The sequence below is a fragment of the Benincasa hispida genome, chromosome 1 (genome assembly GCF_027475165.1).
Source record: "Benincasa hispida cultivar pf3 chromosome 1, pf3_genome.v1.1, whole genome shotgun sequence".
Lineage (NCBI taxonomy): Eukaryota > Viridiplantae > Streptophyta > Magnoliopsida > Cucurbitales > Cucurbitaceae > Benincasa > Benincasa hispida.
Genome location: NC_143478.1, coordinates 50574110 through 50601457, shown reverse-complemented (window position 1 = coordinate 50601457; position 27348 = coordinate 50574110). Strand labels below are relative to the sequence as shown.

General features: G+C 35.3%; 1 protein-coding gene and 1 pseudogene across 1 annotated transcript; one reads left to right on the top strand and one right to left on the bottom strand.

Annotated features, from left to right (window-relative positions):
* Positions 1-5028: 5028 nt before the first annotated feature.
* Positions 5029-6591, top strand: LOC150038524 (uncharacterized). The gene is made up of 6 exons (XM_090313462.1): positions 5029-5121; positions 5375-5509; positions 5616-5760; positions 5916-6002; positions 6166-6250; positions 6363-6591. Exons 1-6 carry the CDS (start codon positions 5029-5031, stop codon positions 6589-6591), a joined length of 774 nt encoding a protein of 257 aa, XP_090169588.1.
* Positions 6592-15093: 8502 nt separating this feature from the next.
* On the bottom strand, positions 15094-25118 carry LOC150038523 (serine/threonine-protein phosphatase 7 long form homolog; annotated as a pseudogene).
* Between the last annotated feature and the right edge of the window lie 2230 nt (positions 25119-27348).

The window sequence follows — 27348 nt, the reverse complement described above, 5'->3', positions numbered from 1 at the left end:
TTTCTTTAATTTTTGTGTGAGATTGAGATTTAGGTTGAATAATCTTTTCTTTAAAGAAAGTTGAATAGTAGATATAGATATACAAGGGATCGTTTGATAATCAATTTATTTTTTAATTTTAATTTTTAGATATATAAGAAATCGTTTGATAACTAATTGGTTTTTGAATTTTAATTTTTAGTTTCTGAAAATTGGATTTGTTTAGTAACCAAATGAGTTTTCTGCTTTTTCAATTTTGAAAACATTTTTAGATTTCTTTAATAATAATAAATATTTCAACCTCTCAGACTAAGGTTCGAACCCTGGATCACAATTTTTTTTGCTTTTTTACTATATTCTATTCATTTTTTTGGAATCTTATGAAATAAGTAGGGCTGACAAGAGAAACAGCAAAAAGTTTCAAAATAATAAAAATAGCAAAACGAATTTATATACTAAAAAATACTAATTAGTAAATGACAAAACTACCCTAAAACAACAAAATTAAGTACAAATGAAAATGTAGAGATACACTCCTTCAAAAACAATACGAATACCACAAATACATAGTATTTAAACATTCCAGAAGCAAAATTAAAAACCACCCATGGTCCTTTATGCAAGGGATCATGACGAGCAGTCCATGGGGGTCATTAGAAACTTATGGATGTATACAACAATAGACGTCCTCCAAGGTGAGAAAGAGCAAAGAGTTGTTGTTGGCAAATGAATATGCGAAGGAATTGCAACTTCATGACGATGTGACCATTGGAAATATGATTGCTTTGGACACGAAACCAGTTGTAGGGAGTCTCATCATCTTCATTCCTTGTAACCATTTTGCTCATTGGATCTTGGAAGCCAACTTTAAATACTATCAATCCCAGAATGTCATTGTTGAAAATGATGTTCAAAGTAGAAATAAAAGCAGAAAACATGTGTGCAAGCGAAAAGGGGTCGACAACCTAGTGAGGGTGGTCATTAAAAGCTAGCCAAGATGATGGAATTCAAGAAAGAATTGCTGAACCAACGATTGAAGACATGAGATTGCAAAGGAGAAAATGAGATTTTGGGGGCTGCTAAGTAAAGAAAATGAAGAAAATGAGATTTAGGGTTTTTTGTTATATTCTTTTAATAAATAATAATAATAATGATAATAAGAACAATAACAAGAATAAGAATACTAATAATAATATTATTATTAATATTAATATTAATAATAAACTAAAAAATATATATATACACACACCCACATGTTTCAAATATTTAAAATTTAATTCTCATTTATATGTTTTTTTTTAGGTTCAAGAAGCCATTTTTACATGTTTGTATATGAAAAATTGAAAACATAAAAAATATAAAGAAAAAAATATCAAATTAATTTGATAATAATATGTATAAAATAATAAAAAAAAATATTTAGATACAATTGATTTTGTAACAAACATATAAACAAATAAAAGTTAGTTGGATAAAATCAAATTTGATAATAAAAAAATAAATTCAAATATAAATTAGAGAGAAAAACAGTAAATTTTTGTTTATTCTGATTAAAAAAATTTGATAAATAGTTAGATAAAATCTAATTTGATAATAAAATATAAATTCAAATATAATTCGAGGAGAAAATTCAGGAAGATAGTTCGTTTATTTATAATTACACTGTATTCATAATTTCCTTTTCATAAGCTTCAACAAATACACTGTATCAAGGTGAGCACCGCCCCTGTGTCTTCTAGGGTTTAGCATCGCCGCTGTCGTAGGTGGTCCATGCGTAGGTGGTGGACGGTCCGTTCGTAGGTGTGAGGAAATTCGTTTGTGGGATTCCGTTCTTCGCGATCTGTTCTGTCCATTCAGTTCGACAGTCCGTCTTCTCCAAGGCGTTCTTCACCGCTTCAGCTTCAGGTTCGTCGAGGTGGAGGTGGAGGGTCTTGATCGGTTCCTCGCGATCTGTTTTGCTGGTCTCTTCAAGTGGAGGTGGAGGTGGAGGTCGGTTCGTCAGGTTCCTCGTGATCTGGTCTCTTCAGGTAGTTCAGTCGAGGTGGAGGGTCTGATTCGTGTCTGGTCGGTTCTTCTGGTTTCGCTGTTTAGTCGAGGTATTTGGCTGTTCTGGTTTCGCTGTTTAGTCGAGTTATTTGGCTGTTCTGATCCGAGGTAGTTCGTGCCTTTGGAGTATTGAGGTGCGGGCTAACCATAGTGGAAACGAGTGACGATGGTGTGTAAGTAGTCGCCTTTAAGACTAAAGGAGAAGAATGAAGGTCGAGTTGCTCGACAACCCTTTGGCCTGCTTAGACCAGAGATTGATGCTCATTCTTCGGAGGTGAAGGATCTAGGGTCGTCTGACGGTCGTTCTGAGGAGGGTGACGGGTCTGGTAGGAGGAGTGTTGACAATGTAAGGCTGGGGAGGTCGACGGTGGGTGTTTTGGGGGCGATCGAAGGGAAGTCTTTGTCGCCTAACCTAGATTCGGTAGTAAGTCGAGTTGTGGGTGTTGATCTGGGTGGGCAGGGTTTTGGGTCAGTTGATGGGCAGGGGAGTTTGGGCCCTTGTGGAGTTGGGGACCAGGGTCTGAAGGGTGTGTCTGGGAGCATTGAGGGTGTTGGGGGCTCGGATAAAAACCGGGTTGTAAGGGGTGTTGGGTTGGGCCTTGATGGAATTGGGGTGATCGGAGTTGAAGGGGGTGGTCTGGTTCTGGGGGAGCTAGAAAAAGGGTCAAAAAGAGTGGGGGGTTTTAGTGGGTGGGCTGCCTGCTGGGCCGGAGTTGGGAGGCTTGGGGGGGGGGGGGGGTGGCAGAAGTTAGGCAGGGAGAAGGTTTCATGGGCTGGACTTTTGGTAGTGAGGGTCGCTCAGTGGACACATGGGATCTTTGTGTTCGGGAGGAGTAGGATCCCAAAACTGGTTTAGCTAGGGGGTTTGGTTCTAAGTCGATTATATTGGAGGAGGAAGGTGTTTCTGGTGGTTCTGGTCACGGCGTGAAAGGGGGTAATTTGTGGGCGGCTCTTTTTGGGTCAAAGTTGAGGGGAAATTTAGAGTTTATTCCTCCAGTGGTTGAAATGAAAAGGTTATTGTTGAACCCTGTGAGGAAATTATTGAAGAGAGTGTTTGTCTGTGGGAGAAATCTTTGGTTGGTCAGTTTGTGGGTGCTAAACTCCCGTATACTGTTATTTGTCGAATTATTCAGAGAATTTGGGGGCATGTAGAGATGCCAACTATTACCTTGTTGGAGAATGGTTTGATTATCTTTAAATTTTAGAAGGTAGAGTCAAAGGATTGGGTGCTGGAGAATGGTACGTGGCACTTGGGTGGCAAACCCATTTTATTACGATAGTGATCCCCAGGTATTATTCTTGAAATCTTTGTTTTTTATTCTGTTCGTATCTGGATTAAACTAGAGCGTGTTCCCTTGGAGTTGTGGACAGATAGAGGTTTAGCAATGTTAGCTAGTGTCGTGGGTAAATCTGTCTTTTTTGATTTGCAACAAGAGAGCGGCGGCGGTTATCGTTTGCGAGGGTTTGTGTTCAGGTGGATGGTGATTCGTTAATGCCCTCTTCAGTCACTGTTAGAATGCAGGGCAGGAGTTTATTATTCTAATAGTGTATGAGTGGAAACCTCGTAGGTGTGCGTGTTGTGGATCCTTTGGGCATATTGGGGCTGTGTTAAGAAGAAGGGTGTGGAAAAGAGTCAGGAGTTATGTATTGTGGCGGTAACTGAGGGGTGTTGGGGAGAGAATGAGGGTATTGAGAGTATAAAGAAGGGGCAGGACGTGGGTATTGGTGAAAGGAGAGATAACCCAATGGTTGGGAGTAAGGGTGTGAGGAGTGTTGCCGAGTTTACTATGGTCAGTCGTCGTAGGCGGGATAGAAGAGGTGTAGGCCATAGGGGTGGCAGTGGGTCATCGGACTCGGTGCCTTTGAGGAACAGAGCAGTATATGGGTCCCCTGGAATTACGGGGTTTGTAAAGCATGTTGATGATCACAATAAGTTTGATATTTTGTGTGATAGGGGGGAGACTCGATGGCTTTGGCTTTAATGTAGGTAGATCCTGATCCATTGTCTGTTATGGATGAGATGTTCAAGAGTTCGAGCAAAGGCCCAATGGGAGGTGGTAGGTGTGATCTGTTGCAAGGTCCATGATTTGGTGTTCCTGGAATGTTAGGGGGTTGAACGACCCTGTTAAGTGTAGGGTGGTGACAGACTTTCTGGCTTCATCCTTTGTTACTTTTTGCTGCTTGCTTGAGACAAGGGTTCGTCGTGAAAATTTTGGTATGGTAATGGGTAGGTTTGGTGATGCGTGGAGTTGTGTGTATAGCTATAATGTGTGGGGAGTTGGGAGGATCTAGGTGATGTGGCGGAAGAGTGTCTATGAGTTTTCTATTGATGTCAGTGGGGATCAGTTCATTTCTGGGACCTTAGTGAATATTGTATCTACTACTAGGGTACATATCGGTGTTGTGTATGCCTCGAATCATGTGAATTAGAGGAGGAACTTGTGGTCTCAGCTGATGGATATGTGTATCTCATGGCAGCTTCCTGGGGTTGTTTTGGGGGATTTTAATACTATTCATTGTAGTTCGGAGGATTTTGGTGGTTGTCCTAGCTTGAGGAAGATGGAGGAGTTTGATGGGGCGTTATTGGAGGTGGATCTAGTTGAGTTGGGTGTGATAGGCAATTGGCTTACTTGGACTAGTAAAATTTAGAGGAATGGTATCTTGCGTCGATTGGATCGTTGCTTGTCTAATGAGGCATGGAAGGTAGCTTTTCCATATTTGGAGGTTAGGGTTGGTCAGTGGGGAATTTATGATCATAGCCTTATTCTGGTGTCTACAGGGGAGACGAGGAGTAGGCCGCCTCCCACTTTTCGTTATTTTTCTCATTGGCCGGAGGTTGAGGGTTTTATTGATACTATCAAGTCAGTGTTGAAAAGGTCTGAGGATGTGTCCCCGATAGTTAGCTTTGTGCGAAATTTGAAGGCAGTGAAGAGAGTTTTATGTGCTTTGTTTGGGAGACGTATCTCTGTATTAGCTGATGAGATGAGGGCATCTAGGTAGGTTATGGAGGTTGCTCAGGCGAAGGTAGAAGAGGATCCTAATTCAGAGTCGGTGTGTGCAGAGGCGACTCGGGCCACTGAGGTGTTCTGGTCAGTGGTGAGATTGGAGGAGGCGTCGCTCTGATGGTGAGGTGGCTGGAGTTAGGTGATATGAACACAACTTTCTTTCATCGTTGTGTTCGTTCTCGATGCAGCTGTAGTGGTTTATTTACGGTCGGGATGCTGGGGGGACTCACTAGACAATGCATGATAAGGTGGCAAGGGTGGCAGTAGATTTTTTTAGGGGTTATTTAGGGTCTCAACCAGTGAGGTATAGGGATCTTACTACCTGAATTGAGGATAATGTGCAGTTTAGCTGGTCCGATGAGGGGGTGGAGATGCTTGGTCGCCCAGTGAGTCGGGATGAGATTAAGAAGGCTTTATTCTCGATGAAGTCTGAGAAGGCTCCTAGGCCTGATGGGTTTTCGATTGATTTTTACAGAGCTGTATGGATTGTGGTTGGGGATGTTTTTGTGATGTTGTGCTGAATTTTTTTGAGACTGTTACCTACCTGGTGAACTTAATTCTACTGCTATCACTCTTATCCCAAAGAGGCAGGGAGCAGAACTTATGGAGGAGTTTCGTCCTATTTCTTGTTGCAATGTTGTGTATAAGTGTATCTCGAGGACCTTAGTTGAGAGATTGCGGTTGTGGTTGCCTGCTTTCATTAGTGGTAACCAGTCTGCGTTTGTTCCGGGTAGGTCGATTTTCTTACATATTATTGTGTCAGGAGCTTGTAGGGGGTTATAAGAAGGGCAGAGGGAAGCCGCATTGTGTGTTGAAGGTAGACCTTCAAAAGGCATATGATTCGGTCAATTGAGATTTTTCTGTTTGGAGTGTTGCTGGCTATAGGTACGCCCCATCAGTTTGTTAGTTGGGTGAGGGCTTGTGTTACTTCGCCTATGTTCTCTGTGATGGTTAATGGTTCCCTTGAGGGGGGTTTTTTTCCTCGTAAGAAAAGGTTGAGATAGAGGGATCTGTTATCTTCTTTTTTGTTTGTGATGGTGATAGAGGTCTTGTCTAGGTTGTTGAATAATCCTCATGTGTGGTAGGTTCCATGATTGGTGTGAGCGTGTGGGCCTGACGCATTTTGTTTTTGCAGACGATTGGATGATTTTCTGTGCAGCTGAGAGAGATTCTTTGGAGTTTATGAGGCAGGTTCTGGCAGATTTTGCAGGGTTGTCTGGGTTAGTTGTAAATGTTAGAAAGAGTTCCATGTTTGTTGCTGAGTGTAGAGTCTGGGGAGGAAGAGAAACTAGCTGCATTTATTGGTTTCTCTTTTGGCTCGTTACTTGTTAGGTACCTGGGTTTACCTTTATTGGCGGTTTGGTTGAGGGCTGAGGATTGTACTCTTATGATTCAGAGGATTACAACTCATATTAGAAGCTGGGCAACGCGGTCCCTTTCTTTTGCTGGGAGGTTACAGCTTGTTAGGTCTGTCTTACAATCCTTTCAGGTGTTTTGGTGTAGCATTTTCGTGTTGCCTGCGTGTGTAACTCATGAGGTTGATCGTCTGTTACGTAGTTAAAGGGTAGTGCAGTGAGTCGGGGTGGTGCACGGGTGGCGTGGGATGAGGTGTGCTTGCCATTGGGCGGGGGGGAGGGGGGTTGGGTGTGAAGCATGTGGCATATTGGAACCAGACTGCTGTTATGAAGCTGCTCTGGCTTCTCTTAATTAAATCAAGTTCATTATGGGTGGTGTGGGTGGAGGCTTATGTTTTGCGTGGGCGGTCTCTGTGGGCTGTTCGGAGTGAGGTTGGGAGGTCTTGGTGCTTGAGGGCTATCTTGTGAAATAGAGATAGATTCAAGCATTTGGTTCGTTTGATGGTTGGCGATGGTCGGTCTTGTTTTTTTTGGTGGGATCCTTGGCTGCCGGGGGGTGCGATTTTGGATTCATATGGGTCTACGGTAGTTTATGATGCAGGGAGTAGTTTGGAGGCGCAGTTGTTGGAATTTATGGACGGTGAGGGAGGTTGGAGTTGGCCTATAGTGTCTTGGAAGCTTCTTGAGATCTGGGGTCTTATTCATGTAGTAAGACCGAGGGTGAGGGGAGAAGATTATTGGGTGTGGGTACCGAATGCAAGGGGTTGGTTTTCTATCGCTAGTGCGTGGGAGAGTTTGCGTCCTCATCGTCCTAGGGTGTCTTGGGTTGGTATTTTGTGGTCGGGGGGTGGTATTCCACGTCACTCCTTCTGTGCGTGGTTAGCTGTGAGGGACAGGTTGGGTACGCATGATTGGTTGAGGAGTTGGGGTGTGTTGTTAGATGGGGGTGCCTTCTGTGTGGGGGAGGTGTGGAGTCACGAGATCATTTATTTTTTGAGTGTGGGTTTGGAAGAGAGGTGGGTGTGTTGCGTCAGTTGGGCTCGTCGCATCGGAGGGCGAGTTGGGATGTGGAGTTGAGTTGTTTGTGCCGAGTGGGGTCGGGTAAGGGGGTGTGTAATAAGTTATTCTGTATTTTCTGGTGTGCTTCCATATACTACATCTGATAAGAACGTAATCAGCGACTGCATGAAAATAGACTGAGGTCGGTGTCAGCTCTAGTTCACTTTATGGTCTCTACGGTTCGTGCTCGTGCTTTTTCCTGACGGGTTGATCTTCTTGGTCTTATATAGTGTCTTTACGGATGTTTTTCTTGTTGTATTTCCCGTTGTTCTTTGTTTTTGCTGTTGTCCCTTGTTTGTGGGAGTTTGTTTTCTTTTCTCAGGCTTTCTCTCTAGTGGTCTGCGAGTTTGTTTCCTTTTGTGTTGGTTTTGTTCTGATCTTATCTTGTAGGCTTTGTTTTGGGTTTTGTTATTCTGTCTTTGCTTGTGCTTTGATGCCTTGATTCCGGGCTATGAGATCCCCCTTGTTGTTGTATAATAATATCACCTATTCTAAAAAAAAAAAACAAATACACTGTATTTATAGCTTCATCAACCAAAAAAACCTAAACCTATGAAAAAGGCCTAACTCATTGTAGAAGCATAGCAAAAACAACAAGATTGCAAAATTGAATACTTATTTATTTGTCAAAAAGAAAAATTAATTATGTAATAATATAATAAGATGATAATGAATAAAAGGTAATTAAAAAATACAAAAAATAATCAAATGTAAATGAAATATACAGTTTATTAGAGGATAATATGTATAAAATATTATGTAAAATCCTAATTAAAATAAAAAAAAATTAATCCGAATTTAGAATAATAAAAATGAATAAAATAATATAAAAACTAAAAAAGATGTATTATAAATTAAAATCCAAATGGTGATAAACAAATTAAATATTGATTAATTCGAAATATTTTCAAAAAGTAGTTAAATCAAATCGAAACAAATAGTTAATTTGAATCAATTAGGGGAGAAAAAGGGAGAAAAATGAGGAAGAGATTGGTTTATTTTAAATCAATTCGAGTAGTTATCAAAACTTAATTTTTATATTAAAATTAAATTTCAATTTTAAAAGAGGGAAAAATGAGGAAGAGATTGATTTATTTTAAATCAGATCCTAATTGTAAAGTTATAACAAAAACAGTAGATTGTTAAAGAAACTACAAGAAAACCTAAATCGATGAAACATTTGTGTAAGTAACAAAAGTTATGGCAATATATGGAGTAACAGTCTTGTGCAATCAACAGGACCATTTTTTAGGAAGTGATTTCTTTTCCCATAACATTAAAATAATATAAAAATAATATATACAACTAATTTATTAAAAATATGAGAAATATACAGTTAATTAATTAAAAATGTATGTATACAATTATGAAAACAATATAGAAATTTGAATAAAATATATGGATAAAAGAAGTTTTAATAATATATGGATATTTCAAATATAAATTTGGTAGGAAATTTTGGATATTTTATTAAGGTGAGATAAATTCGAAAAGTGATTAAATAGAATCTAAAATAATAATAAAATATAGAGAATATGTTAACTACATGAGCAAAATTAGGAGGGCAATTGTCTTTGACAAATATCAATAATTACCCTGTATATATACCTTGACGTTTTCTATTTGTCAAATATCAATAATTACCCTGTATATATACCTCGTCCTTATTTTCTATTTTGAGATTACCTGGTATTTAGTTTCATCAACAACAACATCTTCGAACAAGACAAGGATGGATTTAGAAATTTATGGTCATGTGCATGTCACATGAGTTGCCATAATTCTTATTCTAAACAGCTTTTTTCATTTTTCAGAATGAAACCTCAAATTCTGTCATACACTCCAATTTTCCAAATAAGTATTCAAATGCACAGGTTTGAATCCCAGCTCTTCTCTATAAATTTGTCATTGTTTGCCATCGCTAATCGGAGTAATCATTCGTCGCTGCTTCGTGTTTTTTTCAAAGTTGCTGATCGTTCGCTACTTAATGTCGTCGTTTGCGGCCACTGAAAACATTGTTGAAGGAGCTGGCCGAATCCTGTGCTGACCTTAGAGGGGTTTAATCCTGTGTTAGCTCCTAATCATCTTGATCTTATAGAGGTCCAGATCATCTGTGCGCTCGTGTCATCTAAGGATGGTGACATTAGTAGGCTCCTTTAATGTTCTCCATCCATTCAGGCTTAGAATATGTCCAAGCCCAATGAAGTTCACCATCCTTCCCCTCTTGTTTCTTTTAGATTATGCAACTAAAACTTATTTCTCTTTGGTGACCTTTTTTTTTTTTTTTTTTTTTTTTTTTGTAGAGCAATGGTTTACTTCATGAAACACAAACACATTTCGTCTGGGAAGAAACATCTTGTAATTCTTGCAAATATGAATCAACCTATAATAAATGGACTTAGCCTTCTTGTGGAAGAGCCATTGGTTAGTCCATACACAAATGTATGACTTGATTTGGACAACGACATGACCCCATTCGAGCCTTTTGTGAAGTTTAGTACCCTTCAACCAAAACTTTTCACACTATGGGGGGTGAACTATCAATTTTCCTATGGGACCTATGGTCATTTGGCGGCCTTTTGATTAAAGGGGGCTTCTATGTAGAGGTCATTCCCTACCTTAGAGAGCTGACCGGCTCATGAGACAAGAAGAGATATCTTCCGAAGACTCGTGAACATCTTTTTCGAGCGTACCATTCGATAATTTTCTTGCATAAAAAGGATCGTGCAACGTCCTTTAAGAATGATTCCCTAGTGACCATTAGTTCTTGGATTTCATTTTAGTTCCTAGGACTCGAAGATACGATAAGCCTACTACACGGAAGCAAAAGAAAGCCTCTCGCTTCCAATTTACTCAAAACCCAGAAGGTGCAAACATCAAGCCTCGGGACCGGTCGAGTAAAGAAAGTATGTTATTCAAGTAACTTAGGATAGAAGAAAATTTGAAGGTTAAAACATACTTGGTTGCAATTTTATCCTATTGGTTGTGTCTTTTTGTATTTCATTTTAGTCTTAATATGAATGAGATTCTTTCTGACGTAACTTTCTTTATGGTTCTTCAGACGAGTTACCAGCGTCTATCCTTCATCTGCATTTTTCACTTGCTCTTCTTTTCCTAGGAGTCAACTTTCTAGAAGTCGGCCTTTTGTGAGGCCTCTATAGGAGAATATATAATAACAGGCTCAAAAGATCCAAAATGGATTAAACTCCCTGTTGCAGACAATCGAATATTAGAATGGATCATCACTGCAGCATGATTTGTCTATGCCACATTGTTGAGGTATAGCTCAATCTTTTTTTCTTGAGCTAACTTCAAAATTAACTCCTTCAGTACGAAATGTTTTTCTACTAGATGACTAACAACTCGATGATACTTGCAGTAATTGGGTTCATTTACTCTCCCCATTTCTGTAGGTCGTTTACATTCAAGAAGTTCAATGAGTTATTTTTCCAGTAATTGCTCTAACATATCAGGCAGATTAGAATCTTGAAAAGGATAGACTTTTTCTTGTCTCTCTTTCAATGTCGGACGCCTTTTCTTGCCCCCATCTTGGCATTTCTCAATCTTTTTCTCCTTGGAGATAAATTTTAGAGGGGTCGTATTGACGACCATAACTTCTTTAGTAGCACCCTTCAATACCTAATGGATTCTCTTCACTTCTTTCTTTTCTTTCTTTACTTCTAGGACTAGCAAATCGTTGTTTCCTCTATTGGCAATGCTTAGTTTCATATCATGAGTGTGGGTTGCCAATTCTTCAAAGGTGTGGAGTTTTATCCCTTGCAGGATATACAGAAGTCCTCAATACATTTCTTGAGTGCACATTTCCATCGCTGACAGTTTAGTTAATCTATCTTTTCAATTAAGACTTAATGTTCTCCAATGATTGATGTAGTCAATGACCGACTCACCTTTTCGTTGTTTTGTGGCAGTGAGCTCTATCATGCTGACGATACGCCACGTGCTGTAAAAGCAGCTGAGGAATTATCTTTCAAGCTGCTCCCAACTATCAATAGTTTCAGGTTCAAGGTCTGTGTACTAGTTGAAGGCATTTTCCTTCAGAGTTCAAATGAACTGTTTGACCATCATATCTTCTCATGTACCAAAATTCTCACATGTTTCGTTGAAATGAACAACATGTTGTTTTGGGTTGCTCTTCTCATCAAACGGTTGGAATTTGGGTGGTTGGTATCCATTTGGCATTCTTAGATTGTCAATCCTCTTAGTATATGGCTTAAAATATAGGAGGGAAATTTGAGTAGGTCTACCATACTAAACCTTGATGGAATTGGCAATCATCACTTGCAATTGTCGGACAGACAACGAAGCAATTGACGTCAAATTTTATGGTTGCCTTTCTTACAAAATACTCTTTCCCTTGTCATCATTCCTGACTATAAGCATATGACTTGATTCAGCGTCGTCACGACTTTTGATGTGATTCTTGAGAAACGCAATTTTATAGTTTCTTTTTTTGACTGCCTTCATAGCATGTTAACTCTCTTTTTGAGTTTCGTCATCCTTTCTTCACTTGTTCCCACGTCGTCTATCATGACGTACATTATATTTGGGTGTGATGCTTCTTCACTTGATTGTTTAGAAGGTGGAGTATGCTTATTGACTGCAGGACTTTCTCTAATGACCCACCTTGCAGTTGTTTTAAAATTTGTTCCCATATGTTCCTTACGATCTCAAAGGGTGCTAGCTCTTCAGATTGTTGAATCCCCTTAGAGCGACTACGAGTAATTGGTTTGTTATGGATATCGCTTGAAGTTTTAGGATCGTTGTTTCTGGACGCCACGATTTCTTTGAGTAGATTGTGTTGTAGAGAAATAAATGAAAGGTAGAGACAGACCCATTGAGCGTGCCAAACTGTTCACACGAGATTTCAAAGAAATTTAATTCGTGGAATTTTGTATTGATTTCAGTATAGTAAAGTGAATACAATATCTAATGTTTGATCCTTTGATGCTTTCTCTAACACAAGGGACAAAGTTTAAAATTTCTAAATCTTCAATCTTCAAGCAGTTTCTTTAAACTTCAATCTTTTAGAATACAAGGAAGTTTTAATCTTCCAAGTCTTCAATCTTTTGGAATATAAGGAAGTTTTAATCTTCCAAGTCTTCAATCTTTAGAAGATTATGATCTTGAGATCGATTTGATCTTTAATTTTCTAGAATTCAAGGAAGTCTTAATCTTCCAAGTCTTCAATCTTCAAAAGACGACAATCTCGAGATTACTCGGAACTTTAAAATCATTAGAGCTTCAGAGCTTTAATCTTAATCTCTAGAACTTCAACACTTTCTTGCCAATGTTCCAACTTCTTTCAAATGAAAGAGAAAGACCTAGAGGACTTCCATGGGTTTTAGGTGGGCTTGGGCCCCATTTGCCTTTGGGCTTTTGGGCTTGGGCCCAACTACTTTTTGGGTTTAAGCTAAAGTTGGGTTTGGGCCAATCTCTTTTCTTCGGCCCAAATTTTCTACCGTGGGCTTGAATTGGGTCGAATTTTGGACCCGAGCAATTTTAAATACACGACCCAATCCAATTTATGATTTGAAGCCCAATCGGTCATCTAGCCAAATTTATTGATCATGGTCTAGGTTTTACCACCTTTGAAGTTAGTAAGCCCAATATTGTGATCAAATGACTGGATGGAAGACAGGTAGCATTTTGTGACTGGACGAAAATTCTTCTCCAACAATTTTTTTTTTATTTTCATTTTATTTGTGATTAACTAGTGCATTTAAAACTATTGATATTTTTTTATTAATATGGATTTTTTTAAAAAAAGGATATTACCTTATAATTATATATATTAGATGAAAAATATTGCAAAAAATGTCGATTTTATTTTTATAAAAAAGAATATAAAACTAAAAAAGTCATCCAAACTTATTTTGAATTTTTAGAAACAAAAAGCAATTATCAAACACAATGGTCGTTTTTCAATTAAAAAGATAGAAAACTAAAAGCAATTACTAAACATGTAATTTGTTTTTTTTTTTAAAAAAAAAAAATAGGAATCATAAAACAGTTACCAAACATGTATCGCTTTTGTCTTTTGAAAACCAAAAATCGAAAACAGATTTTCAAAAATCAATTAGTTATTAAACGAGACCTTAGAATTGAGCTTTTATTTCTAATAAAAGTGGTTAGCTTTTACTTACCCTCCGTTTGGATTCAAGAAAGTGTAAGAAATGATTTTAAATCATGTGATTTAAATTTTGAGAAATAATTTTAAATTAATTACTTTATATTTAACGAGAAAAATTTAAAATGGATGTCTTTAAAATTTTGTGTTTGGATGGTAACTGGAAAGGAAAAAAAGTCAAGAATTTACTAATGTAGGATTTTAAGCATGATATTTTAATTGAAAATTAGAATTTGACAAGGTAATTTACTTTCAAATCATATGAAATCTGAGCATTTTAGTCAGAAAAGTTTTTAAAGTAAAACAGGATTTGAAATCACTTCGGATTTTTAAATCATTATATTTCCTATCGTACTAAACAATAGAATTCATTTAAAATCCATTATGAATTTGAAATCCCTCAAAATCATGAGGATCCAAGGATACCATTAAAATCTCTTACTATAAATATAAATATTATTATTATTTATTTTTTCTTAATATAAAATATTTAAATTAGGAGATAAAAATTTCGATTGAAAACATTAAAAATAGTTTGAGAAAACATGATAATTAATTCAATTTTTTTTAAGTAATATAAACAACTTTAAAAAAAATGTAAATAAACAATCAAGATATTTTACATGGTAAAGTTAGAGTAATATTGTTGTTTAAAAAAGTATTTATAAAAATATTGTTATTTTCAAACCATTTATAAAAATATTGTAGTTTTTTTTTCTTTTAAGTTGTCGAGTCTTCAAAATTCGACCTTCATTCTTTTTTTTTTTTTAATTTTTCATTAATTCGGCCTCCATTTTTTTCTATTTTTTTAATTTAATATATTCCATTTTATATTTTTTTTATTATTTTTTAAACCATCTTAACTTAACTCTAAAAGAACAAATTTTTTTAAAAAATATCTCATAAAAATAATAAAGTGTAAATTAAAATATCTCATTTATATAAAAATAATTACAAAAATCAATGTGTCTCATAAAGCGGACGTCGTCGATTTCGAGCTGGTTGTCGTCGTCGACTTCGAACTTGAGATTTCTCTGGTTCTTCTTGATGTTGCTCAGGTACCTCTGCAGGCACTTCATAATATAAATATTCATTATGTTTTCCACGACCTCAACCATGTCCATGCACGTATGAAGACAAAGTACTAGCTTTTGAGTCATAATGTCTTGAGACAAATGCTGGCATCATCATCATCGGACTAACATAATCAGTTTGACTCTGCATCTGCATCACAAGGGAAAACTCTTCCACATTGTGGGCAACCTCATCGAACCTATCCTCTTCCCGAACAGGTTCTCTACGTCTAGGAGCTGGTGGAGGAACAATAGGTATATCATACATATAATGTATCTCCTCCATATAGCTCTGGTTGTTACTGCCTAGTTCGGATCATTTGCAACATCATAGAGTTTATTGTTATTCGATTTCTATGAATTATAAAATAATTAGATAATATTTAAAATAAATTTAAATTAAAAATAATTAGATAATATTCATTCATTTACCAGATGACCCACAGCTGCTCCCGGACGAGTGACGTAGCGCCTTGTGATATTATTATACCAATGAAGTAGTCTTGAGTGACATCCCTGTCAAACTGTTCAATAGAAACCTCAACTGCAATAAATCTTGCACGATAGTGCCATCATACTACCAAATGTGCAACTTTTTCGGACCAATCTTCAGTCCTTAAGTCAATATCATGTAGTAGGGATTCAGTATTACAAGGCGATGAGGCATCCTGCTGAAAACCAAATTGTCTCATCACTCTGTCAGGAAGATGCCACTCACCAATGTGAAAACATATGAGAGGACTCATCCTCCGCTGTATATTTTGACCATTCCTACAAAAATTGGGCAAAGTGTGGATAATAATTTTGTAAGGCTTCCAAATAACCTGAAACACAAAATATTATATTGAAAAATATTAAAGATAAATACAATAAAAATGTGTATAAAATAATGGAAATTTGTATTGAATAATACAAATGGGAAAAAAATCTGATTATATATACCACATTTTTAATATTTGCTATTATAGCAAACATTGACCAGTAAACCTTTTCTTTTTTTCGGAATTCCAAATTTACCCTCTCTTTCCCTTTATTAACTTTCCTTTTTCACGTTCGTGACCTCCTTTGAAGTTTGCCATTTGTGACCTTCTTCTTCTTTCACAGTGAAATATTTATTGTCTCCATGAAATCAGATCAATGAAGCTCCGTGATACTTTTTGCTTTCCTTTTTGCCATTCTTTCATTTTTCTTTCACGGTGAAATATCGTTGAATCAGTCTCCATGAAATCCCATTCGTGAAGCACCGTGATACTTCGATCAATTCCGATTCGTGAGTTCATTTTTCTTTTTTCGATTTCATCTTTGATTGGGAGTTTTTTTTTTTCTTTTAGCGTTCTTGTTTTTTCGATTCTGTTTTTCAATTTTTCCTAAATAGTTTTCTTGTCATTTAGTCTTGCTTTTCTCAAGAACGTAATGATTTCTTCAGCTCACTGTGAACATAATGGATTGTGAGCAGAGTTTATGTGCTTTCATGAAATTTTACTTTGTTCATTGCGTTGATATTTTGAGTTTTGATTGATTAATTAAGTTAGAGCTTGCATTCTTCACTGTTTCATTTGATACTGTATATTCTTTCTATAAACATATCAGTGTATTTTGATGTTTGATATTACAACTACATTGGCTTTGTGTTTGCCATTGATAATGTCTATCAATGTATTGGAAGATATTAGTGGCTATCATTGATAATATCTATCACTGATAGAATGTGTGATTGCTATCATTTTTTATTTGTTCATTAATTTTTATTGATATCTATTGAAAGACATGCCTAGTTTTAGACTGGTATTAATGATATTGATAGATTTATATTTGCTTTTGATAGCTATTAGAACCTATTGATATTATTATTCAAGAGTTTTTGTTTTACTTTTGCAGGAATTTTAAAACATGGTTATTTCAATAGTTTTTTTTCATAGTGGAATATGGAATGAAAAATACTGTTATCTGAATTACAAATCTACTGGAGTTTTAGTAAATGATATAATGGTTTTTAAAGATTTTATGGGTTTAATAGTTAAGGAGATTTGTTTGGATGTGTCTACTTCTTCTATAGAACTTTCAGTTTTATTAGATTTTGTTATGAATGAGGTTCAAAATGTAGTTCAAATTCGTGAAGATCCATAGCTTGGTTTTTGACTTTAGTTAAGGAACACAATACACGACATCCTTTGGTTGCTCATGCCAGTAGTTCATGTTTGGAAGTGTCTTCTAAAGTTGTTTCGAGTGGAGCTGAAAATTATTTGTCTACTGTTCCTTCTTCTAAACCTATGATTGATGATGGTGATTTTCAAGTGATTATGGATATACATATTGCTCGTGATTTGAAAGAAAAAGATGTGTTTACTAGTAAAGAGATTTTATCAAATTGTTTTTACTTGATAGCGATTAAGAAAAATTTTGAATTTAAGACTATAACGTCAAATTCAAGAGCAATTGTGTTTCGATGTGTTCAAGATGGTTGTCAGTGGTATGTGAGCGCATCCCGTTACAAGCGGAGTGTTTTGTGGATGCTTAGGAAGTTTATTGATATTTATGATTGTTCTATAAAAAGTATTCAAACTTGTCATAGGCAAGCTTCTTCGTCCTTAATAGCTTTATGTTTAAGAAATGATTTTAGATTTAGTTCTTCTCATACATCAACTCCTAGTGATATTGTGAATAAAGTCCGTAAGGAATTTGGAGTAACTATTAGCTATTATAAAGCATGGAGAGCAAAAGAGCAAATAATGAAGTCTTTGAAAGGCGATGCACGTGAATCATATGTTTTGATTCTAAAGTTTTTGATGAAGTTAGAAGAAAAGAATCCAGGTTTTTTGTTTCTGACTTATTATATGATCTATGAATGATAGCTTCTATCACTGATTGGAGTCTATCACCGATGTCTTCCATCATTGATAACATGAAAATAATTGAAGTTATTGGTGATGGACTGCAACCAGTGATAGAAGTTATTGGTGGTGGGCATTAATCAATTATATACTTTTGTAATCTGGCTTAACTGTTTATTTTCTTCTTCATTTACTACCTATGAAGCTGACATAAATAAGCATTTTAAGTATTGTTATATGGCTATTGGAGCATCAATTGAGGGTTGGAAGCATTTTAGGCCTAATATATTAGTTGATGAAACGTTCTTGAAATGTAAATATGCCGACACGCTTTTGACGGCTTCAACAATTGACGGTAACAATCAGATTTTTCCTCTTGCTTTTAGTATTGTTGACTCTGAAAATGATGCATCCTGGAGATGGTTTTTTGAGAATTTAAAGAAAAGTTTTGGTGAACGAGAAGGATTAGTCATTATTTCTTATCGGCATTTTAGCATTCCGAAAGGTGTTATGAATGTTTTTTCAAATGGTGAGTATTGTGTTTGTCTATGACACCTTTTGCAAAATATGAAGTTTATTTATAAGGATTCTTTAATTGATGACATATATTATAGTTGTGCAAAAGCTTATACAATTGATAAGTTCGAGTTTTATATGAAATGGATGGAATCAATATATCCTACAATTCGAGAATATCTCAGTAAAGTTGGTTTTGAGAAGTGGGCACGTCCACATTCTAGGAGAAGAAGGTATAATATGATGACTACTAATATTTCAGAGTGCTTGAATAATATTTTAAAAGAGCCTAGGGAGTTCCCCGTTGCATCATTACTTGATTATATTAGAGAAATACTTCAAAATTGGTTTTATGAAAAAGGTCAATCAGCATTATCCATGAAGACTGTTTTGACTAGTTGGGCAGAGTCTGAGTTGCGAGAGCAACACAATCAGTCAAGAAGCTTCAAGTTATAAATACCTTAACTATTAGAAAATATCATTAATAACATGTTATCAGTGATTGATAGTTTTTATTTTCACTAATATTTTTTGTTTTCACTGATAGCTTGAAAATATTTAATCAGGTAGGGATAGTATCACTTACAATTTCGTTTATATTTTAGTTTTCATTGACATTCCATTAGTTCACCTAGTTGATTATATTTCATTGACTGTTTTATTTTTCAGGTTGATCCTATTAACAATGAAGAATATAAAGTAGTTGATTGGGACAATCACTTTTTGGTAAATTTGGCCTATAAATCATGCAGTTGTCGTGTTTGGTATTTGGTGGAGATTCCATGCTTGTGCTGTTATTCGTGGGCTAAATTTAGATATATATACTTTTGTGTCGGACTACTATTTTTGCAGTACATTGTTATCAACCTATAAAGGATCAGTTTATCCTATTGAAAATCATTCTGATTGGAGATCTATCGATGTTGGTGTGAATGTATTACCTCCAATAGTTAAACGTCCGACTGGACAACCACGTAAACAAAGAATATTATCTATTGGTGAAAAGAAAAGGAGCTCGAAGTGCAGTCGATGTCATCGTCGTGGCCATAATTGTAAGACATGCAAATTTCCACCAGTTGTTTAATGAAGAAGCTTGATTTGTAATTGATGTTTGTAATGAAGAAGCTTGTTTTGTAATTGATGTTTGTCATCAATTTATCAATGATAGTGAGACAGCCGATGTTTTTTTACCAATTTATCAATTAGATTGTAGTTGTTGCTTGTGGTCATCAATTTAACCATTAGATAGTGAGACAATTTGTTATTGATGTTTGTCATAAATATATTAGAGACCTTGTTACTAATGTTTTATTAGTGGAACAGACTTTGTTGTTGATATATCCATTCTTTAGTCAATATGATGCTTCACAATATGGCTTTTATTTATGAAGCTTTCATTTTCCTTTAGCCACAACAATTGAAAGAAATGATATCAAGCTATCTATAATAGCTTCTGTCAGCAATTAATACAATGAAGTGATAGATTCTATCACTGATAGTAGATAAGCATTTTTGTTGAAGATCCATCAATGATAGATTCTGTCACTGATAAAATCGCCAACCAAATGCTACACGATCGTATAGCATTACTGATACCATACTATCAGTGATAGAAGCTGTGCAGCTTGTGTTTAAACAAGTTTGTAGAAGGAAGTTTCTTAAAAAGAGCTCTGGATTGTGAGTTATGAATTTTTGAAGTTGTACCAGGGAATTGGTGCATAAGCAAATAGCTGCTTGTGAAGAACAAGCAAGCAGTTCATCGTGGAGAATTACAGTGGGATTTTTTAAGGAGGATATCGCTCTCGGGGAAATCTCGCTAGGAATTGAGGTGAGTATCACTAAGAATTTCACAGGAAAAGCTTGGGATCGCTCTAGAAGGTATCGTTGGTGTCACTGTCGCTCTAGAGGGTATCGCTGGTGTCGCTCTAGAGGGTATTGTTGGTGTCGCTCAAGATGGTATCGCTGGTGTCACTCTAGAGGATCTCGCCAGTGTCGCTTGTGGGGATTTGTTATTCTTCAGTAAATGTAATGTCTTGGTTGCATGCATGTATTTATGTAATCTTTGTAGAACCTTAAGGGAGGTTTGCTATTTGTATATATTACTAGTGCTTTAACAGGTTGGTATTTAGATTAAAAGTCTTGGGTGGTGGGTGCTGGCAGGATACGCTAGTAACTACCACAGTCATATTCTTTTCCAAAATAAAAGAGTAATCTGGGAGGGGGTGTGACACTATATGATCGCCTACCAAATGCTAGACGATCACCTAGTAAATGCTACACGATCGTGTACCAAATGATATAGATCGCTGAGCTCGGCTAAACGATTGCTTAGCTTTGCTACACAATCGCTTAGCTCTGCTACACAATCACTGAGTAACAAAATACTATACAAAGTTGCAACTATATCAATCACATTTATGAATCAATCACATTTATACTATACGATCGCCTTCTTTTCCCTCCAATCAAACAACCTCTAAAATAAATTGAAAGTTGCAACTATATCAATTACATTTATGAAGGATTCATATTGATTCAATATAACTATCATTGATCTTGTAAAATAACAATGTAATTTCCAAAATCATAACAATCACTGTATATTGTCAAAATAATTTCCAAACTATTGTGAAACAGAAGTTTATTGTCAATAAACAAGTCTAGCTATTGTCAATCAAAGTTGTGTTATTTTGAGATCAAAGCTTTTGGCGTCGTCATTCCACCTTGTAGCTTTGCTTGGAGACACCTTGGTAGACACCTTGGTAGACACATTTAGAGAGACCTTCTTTTTTTCTTTCTTTTGTTTCTTTGCGTTCTCCAAAATTTTCTTCGTTTGTTTTACTTGTCTTTTTGGTCTCTTGTTGTCCTCTATATTTTCGATGACAACCTTTGGTCGATATTTTTTTGGACTCTTTTTAAGAGTCTTTTCAATCACCTGAAATCATGGAATCAAATATAACATGACATCAATGTGCTATCAGTATCGGTCAAGTAGATAAAGCTTCCTATTATTTACACTATCACTAATAACAAACTATCAATGATAGCGTGTTATCACTGATAGTTGGTTATCAATGATTTCAGATATCACTGATAGCATGCTAATGTTATAATTAAGATCATCAATCAATCAATACTTGCATTCTTTTTCGTCATATCTTTTTTATCTTTTTCTTCTTGATCTTCCTCTTCATCTTCAGGATCATCATGCAATTGTTCTTGCTGGTCATTCTCTTGATCATCTTGAGCCTCCTTGTCCTTGGTGTCAACTTCAGTCTGCATGCATATATCATTTTTGTTATTATACTTCTTTACTGAAAAAGAAAATCACAAGTTTTACCTCTAGAACTTCCAAACTTGCATCTAAAAGCTTCAAACTAGATGATGGCACTTTGTTCTTCTCAAGAGATTCTTGAGATTGCTTTTCACCACCTTCTTTTTGTGGAAGTTTATCACTGATAGCTTCTTTTATGTGGCCCAATATATCAAGAATCTTCTTGTGCTTTTCATTGATGTTCTTCTTAATATCTTATTGTCCTCTTTTTAATTCTTCAATTGCCTCTTGTAATGATGCAATTCTTCTCCCGGTTGACATTTGTTTTCCTTCTTTTTCTTTTTCAATATCCATCTCCCTGGTTTCCAACTCCACAAAACAGGCATAATAGTTGGATTGAAATTCTTGTTCAGTTGGAACAAATGAAGCAACAATAAACTGAAAGTTTAATAAAGATGTTAGTGATACAACTAATTTATAGAAAAAATCACTAATTTCAAGCTATCACTGATTGCTTCTATCTACAATAACATGCTATCAATGATAGAAGATATCACAACAGTTCCAAATGACTGATAGACGCTATCACTGATAGTGGTATCTTCTATGTCATAAAAGCTGAAACATCAGTTATAGTTTCTATCATTTGATAGCATGCTAATAATATATATAAATAAAGAAAATAACAGTGATAAAAGACTTACACCAGTGGCTTTGAAAATATTGTTGTTGATGTGTTGTTAATCATTAGGTTCTTGAGACTTCCATTGAGTAAGTCTAGGTCCATCACTTTTTATTCTTCGTGCATATCTAATAGTGGGGTTAGATAATCTTGGTATAATTTCAAAAGCCCAATATACCAAAGCTAGTAGAAATCCTTGGAGGAAAATGGAAGATGGCTTATTGATGATAGCCTTCTTAAAAAACTCTATAGTTAGTTCAAAGGAAACCCTGCCCCATGGATAAGATCTAAACCTTTCTTTGTCATCCAACATTTTTAGATGCTTCCAACTTACTTTGTTATGTCCTGGTGTAGGAATTAGGAAGCTTTCTAGAAAATACAAGTGTGCAAGTTTGACCTTTATATCAATGGGTATGTTGGCATCAAAACCTAACAAATTAAAAGTAGTTGGAGCTCTTTTCTTATAATTTTTGTATTTTTCTTGAAAAAGAAGTTTCTAATTGTGTTGTCCATTGATTCCTGTTCACTATAGATACCATCTATAGGGTAATCATCACAATTTAAACCTGTTACTAAACAAAAATCCTTGAGGCCAAATTCTGAAATATGTCCTTCTAAATTAAAGGCACATATATTTTGCTTGGTAGTTGTGCATTGCCTTCTAATAAGGTGTGATATGAGTTGGTAGGCATCCTTTTCATTTTCATATCTAAGAAGTGCCCAAAAGGACCTTCTCTAAATAGTTGGAGTGATGGCTCATCTAATTTTTCTATGTTAGATAGGACATCTAAACTTATGAAGGAGCTGACTTTTAATGGATTTGTCCATTCACTTTCTAGAACAATTAAGACATTTTCCTTTATATATAACAATAACATAAATGTAAGAAAAAAGCAACCACAAATCTATAAAAATTTATAAAATATCATTAGATTGTGACCTTGATCTTCTTGTGTTTTTTCCCAAATGTTGATCCTTCCAATGTTTTCTATTTTCTTTCTCTATTTATCTTAAAAACAAACATGTGGAACTATTACATTCATATCATTGATAGCAATAATAGTGATAGATACTTTTCCTATGAATAAACAATCATCAAATCACAGTACAGGGAACTAAATTAGCATAAATGATAGCATCCATCAGTGATAGTTTGTTGATAGACAAATCCATCAACAAACTATCAATGAACTGTCAACATATTCCCTAAAGCATCAGTGATAACTTCTATCCTAAAAACAAACATGTGGAACCATTACATTCATATCATTAATAGCAATCATAGTGATAGATACTTTTCCTATGAATAAACAATCATCAAATCACAGTACAGGGAACTAAATTAGCATAAATGATAGCATCCATCAGTGATAGTTTGTTGATAGACAAATCCATCAACAAACTATCAATGAACTGTCAACATATTCCCTAAAGCATCAGTGATAACTTCTATCCTAAAAACAAACATGTAGAACCATTACATTCATATCATTAATAACAATAATAGTGATAGATACTTTTCCTATGAATAAACAATCATTAAATCACAGTACAGGGAACTAAATTAGCATAAATGATAGTATCCATCAGTGATAGTTTGTTGATAGACAAATCCATCAACAAACTATCAATGAGCTGTCAACATATTCCCTAAGGCATTAGTGATAACTTCAGTTAAACAATAATAAATAACTAAATTAGCATAATATTCACTGAAATAACAGCAAATCACAACGAAACACAATACTAATCTTCACATAATTAGCAATCAAACACAGTCAACAATAAACTATCTACACATTCCTCGAAAAACTATCAAATTACAATCAACATTATAAATAATCTTCACATAATCAACATTTTGATGACTATTAGTCTATAATGACTATGCTGTGATGACTACACCGTGATGACTACACTATGACCAAAATGCATAATAAAATGAAACACCTAAAAAAGCTGGAGAATGCATGTAGCCCAAATTTGAAATAACTATTTATCTTCTTATATAAATTGTCAATGGAAGAAGAACGAAGACCTATGTTTTGAATTCTTGCTATCGGTGATGAAGAGATGAACAAAGGAAAAAGAAGAAACGAAGAAACGAAGAAATGAAGAAGAACAATGTACCTTTTGAAGTTTGGAGCGAAATCAATGGGGAAGAAGACGGTACTGTCGGAGCAGAAGAAGACGGCACTATCGAAATCAAAAGGTTGAAATCGAAAGGAGACGGCACTGTCGGAGCTCGAAAGCGTTGGAAGTGTTTTTCGCGTTTTTCGAAAGAAGATGAAGGGTCGAAATGAAATTTATAATTAATAAAATAGTCCTTTACATTGTCGCCAAACGGTTTTATATGGGCCCATGTTCATTTTAGTCTTTTCCTTTTCTGGGCTAAATCTTCAATATAAAAAATCTATATTTGCAAATACTTTTATCTTACTACATAAACTCTAATATTTATTGTAAAATAAATATTCATGCAACTTCCCCTAAAATAATCAATCTGGTTCAGTGTTAATGTACCTAATCAAGTTGAAGTATATCAAATATGTATCTGTACTGGCTGACTACATGTGTAGCTGTCCTAGTCACACAAAATTTGTCTCTCCACCTAAAATTTTAAACTGATAATTTAGATTCTAAATTAACTAGATCAGTCATATAAAAATTAAATTGAATTAAAATAACATACTGAGAACCATGGGCTCGTCCAGCTTACTGAGCCTCATTTACATATTGTAGCTGTGGAGCCATTGTTGGAAATCGCTCCCAAGCCCATAGTTGCAAAAGTATGAGAAGCCCAGCTATCTCACGAACTTCAGGTCTTGTTGCTTTGCATAGTTGTCTATACAACCATGCCAAACATGCTCCACCCCACGAATATCGCCCAGCATCATAGAGGTTAGCTAATAGTGGCAGGAATATCAAATGAACAAAATGACTTGATTTGTTGGAAAACAGACTTCCACCCATCATTTGTAGTATATATGCTCACACATATCTTATGATGGTTTCCTCATCTACATCATCTGCGAGCTCACGGAATTGTGTCCCTAACCATATCAAACTTAACCTCAATCTTTTAATTTTGTCGACAGGTGGGGTCATACCGAAGTACAGTTGACAAACTTGTGACCAGTCATCATACATCACTCCGATGACCGACTCACTGTCAACAGGTAACTCCAATAATACTTCTATGTCTTGTAGAGTGATAGTGCACTCTCCAATAGATATATGAAATGTATGTATCTTAGGCATCCATCTCTTGGCCAAGGTTGTGATCAGATGCTAGTCCAACTGAATAAATCCCAATCTAGCAACCCCATAGAATCTAGATGTACGGAGTAGCGGTATTATTCGAAGGTGGAGTGAGATAGTGTGCTGGACAACTGCCTCTCAACGCCTGCAAGATATTTCTCCAGTCGTACGATCTCGCCATACAACAGATGATCGATGAATGGACTGGTCGTACAAAACATCAGGATCAATAGGTCCTGTGTTTAAAGCCATGATTTGAAAAAAAAAATATTTATTTCTCAATTAAAAAAAAATATTTATTTCTCAATTAAAAAAATATTTATTTCTCAATTAGAAGAATAATGTACAACTTTTTAAATTGTAATAAAAAATTGAAAATACAATAAAAGTATCATCTACACTTAATTAAATATACATGATAAAAAAAATATTTATTTCTCAATTAAATAATGTACAATGTAACTAACAGAACAATGTACAACTTTATAAATTATAATAAAAAATTGAATATACAATAAAAGTATCTATACTTAATAAAATATACATGATAAGAAAAATATTTATTTCTCAATTAAAAAAATAATGTACAACTTTATAAATTATAATAAAAAATTGAATATACAATAAATGTATCATCTACACTTAATTAAATATACATGAAAAAAATATTTATTTCTCAATCCCTAACTGTCTGGAGCTTGTCTTAGTAACAAAGGACACTTCCTTCGATTATGGCCTAACTGATTACAAAATTCACATCGTTGTCAAGTAGTTTGTTCTGTCCAATCCATCTCGTTATGATAAAATATGCTTGAAACAAATTGTTAATGACATATATATATAAAATAATAATATTATCGGATGTATTTCTCGAAATAATACACGCATTTGAAGAATGTTATTTAAGCAAGAACATTTATCAGTAAGATTCGAGCTCCTTTGAGGACACCATTTATGCACTCGGATAGATTTGTCGTCATCCACCATATCTGAACCTTCCATCATGTGCTTGAGTCCATTGCTCTATACCAATGTTGTCATAAAAACATAAACAGCTTCGATTTATTCCTTTGATGTCTTCAATTTCTTTATTGAACTTCCGAATTTGAAACTGACACCCGACACAATAAATATAATTTTTCAATGTATTAAATTTGTACTTTTTATTAAATTTGTTGACGATGTGTCGTGAGGAGAAACGATGGTGACATTTTGGTCCCCTCTAACCATTTGCTGGATTGTTCACTACGGCAATTATGCCAGCATGTCAATCTGAAATTAAACACACTTCTTTATGTGTTACAATTTCTCTCAAGTGTTTCAGGAACCATCCTCATGAGTCCGCAGACTCTTCATCTGCAACGGCAAATGCAAGTGGAAGAAGATGCCTGTTCGTCAACTGATGTAACAATCAACAATTTCCTCGATGTTTACCATACAAATGGGTACCATCTATTTGAATTATCGGTTGACATTTATTAAAAGCTTCTATACAAGAACCAAATTCGCAAAATACAGAAGTTAGGATAACATGGTCTTCAGTAAGTATTTCTTTCACTCTCCACTCTACACGTGTTCCGGGATTGGTCTCTTAACCATATCCAACCACTTTGATAATAATTTGTAAGACTCATTCCAATCACCCAACACTTTAGCCAATACTTTTCTTTTGCCCTCCCATACCCTATGGTAAGGAACATGATATCCAAAATTTGATTTGATATCGAACTGCAATTGTACCACATTGATAGATGGTTTTTCTCTTACGACATCACAGAACTCTAGTGCAATCATTGATGAATCCAATTGCACATGGCTTTGACTCAGTTCTAAATAAAAATATGTATGTTGCTCATCATACTTAGTGATCTTGAACAAGCCATGCGATTTATTCTTTATTGCACGAAGTCTCCATTTGCAACATTCTTCCCACTTCTTACACCGAATTGTCCAAATTTTCGATGTCGAATTCCACAACTTCATATAGTGCGTGACATTTAATAGTAAAACATTTGACCGCATTTGTAGCATTTCTTTGTCTTGACAAATCATCCCTTTTTACAACTGAGTATTGTTAACGTCCATATGGGTTATAATTGAGTCATGTTCTCGAATGCTA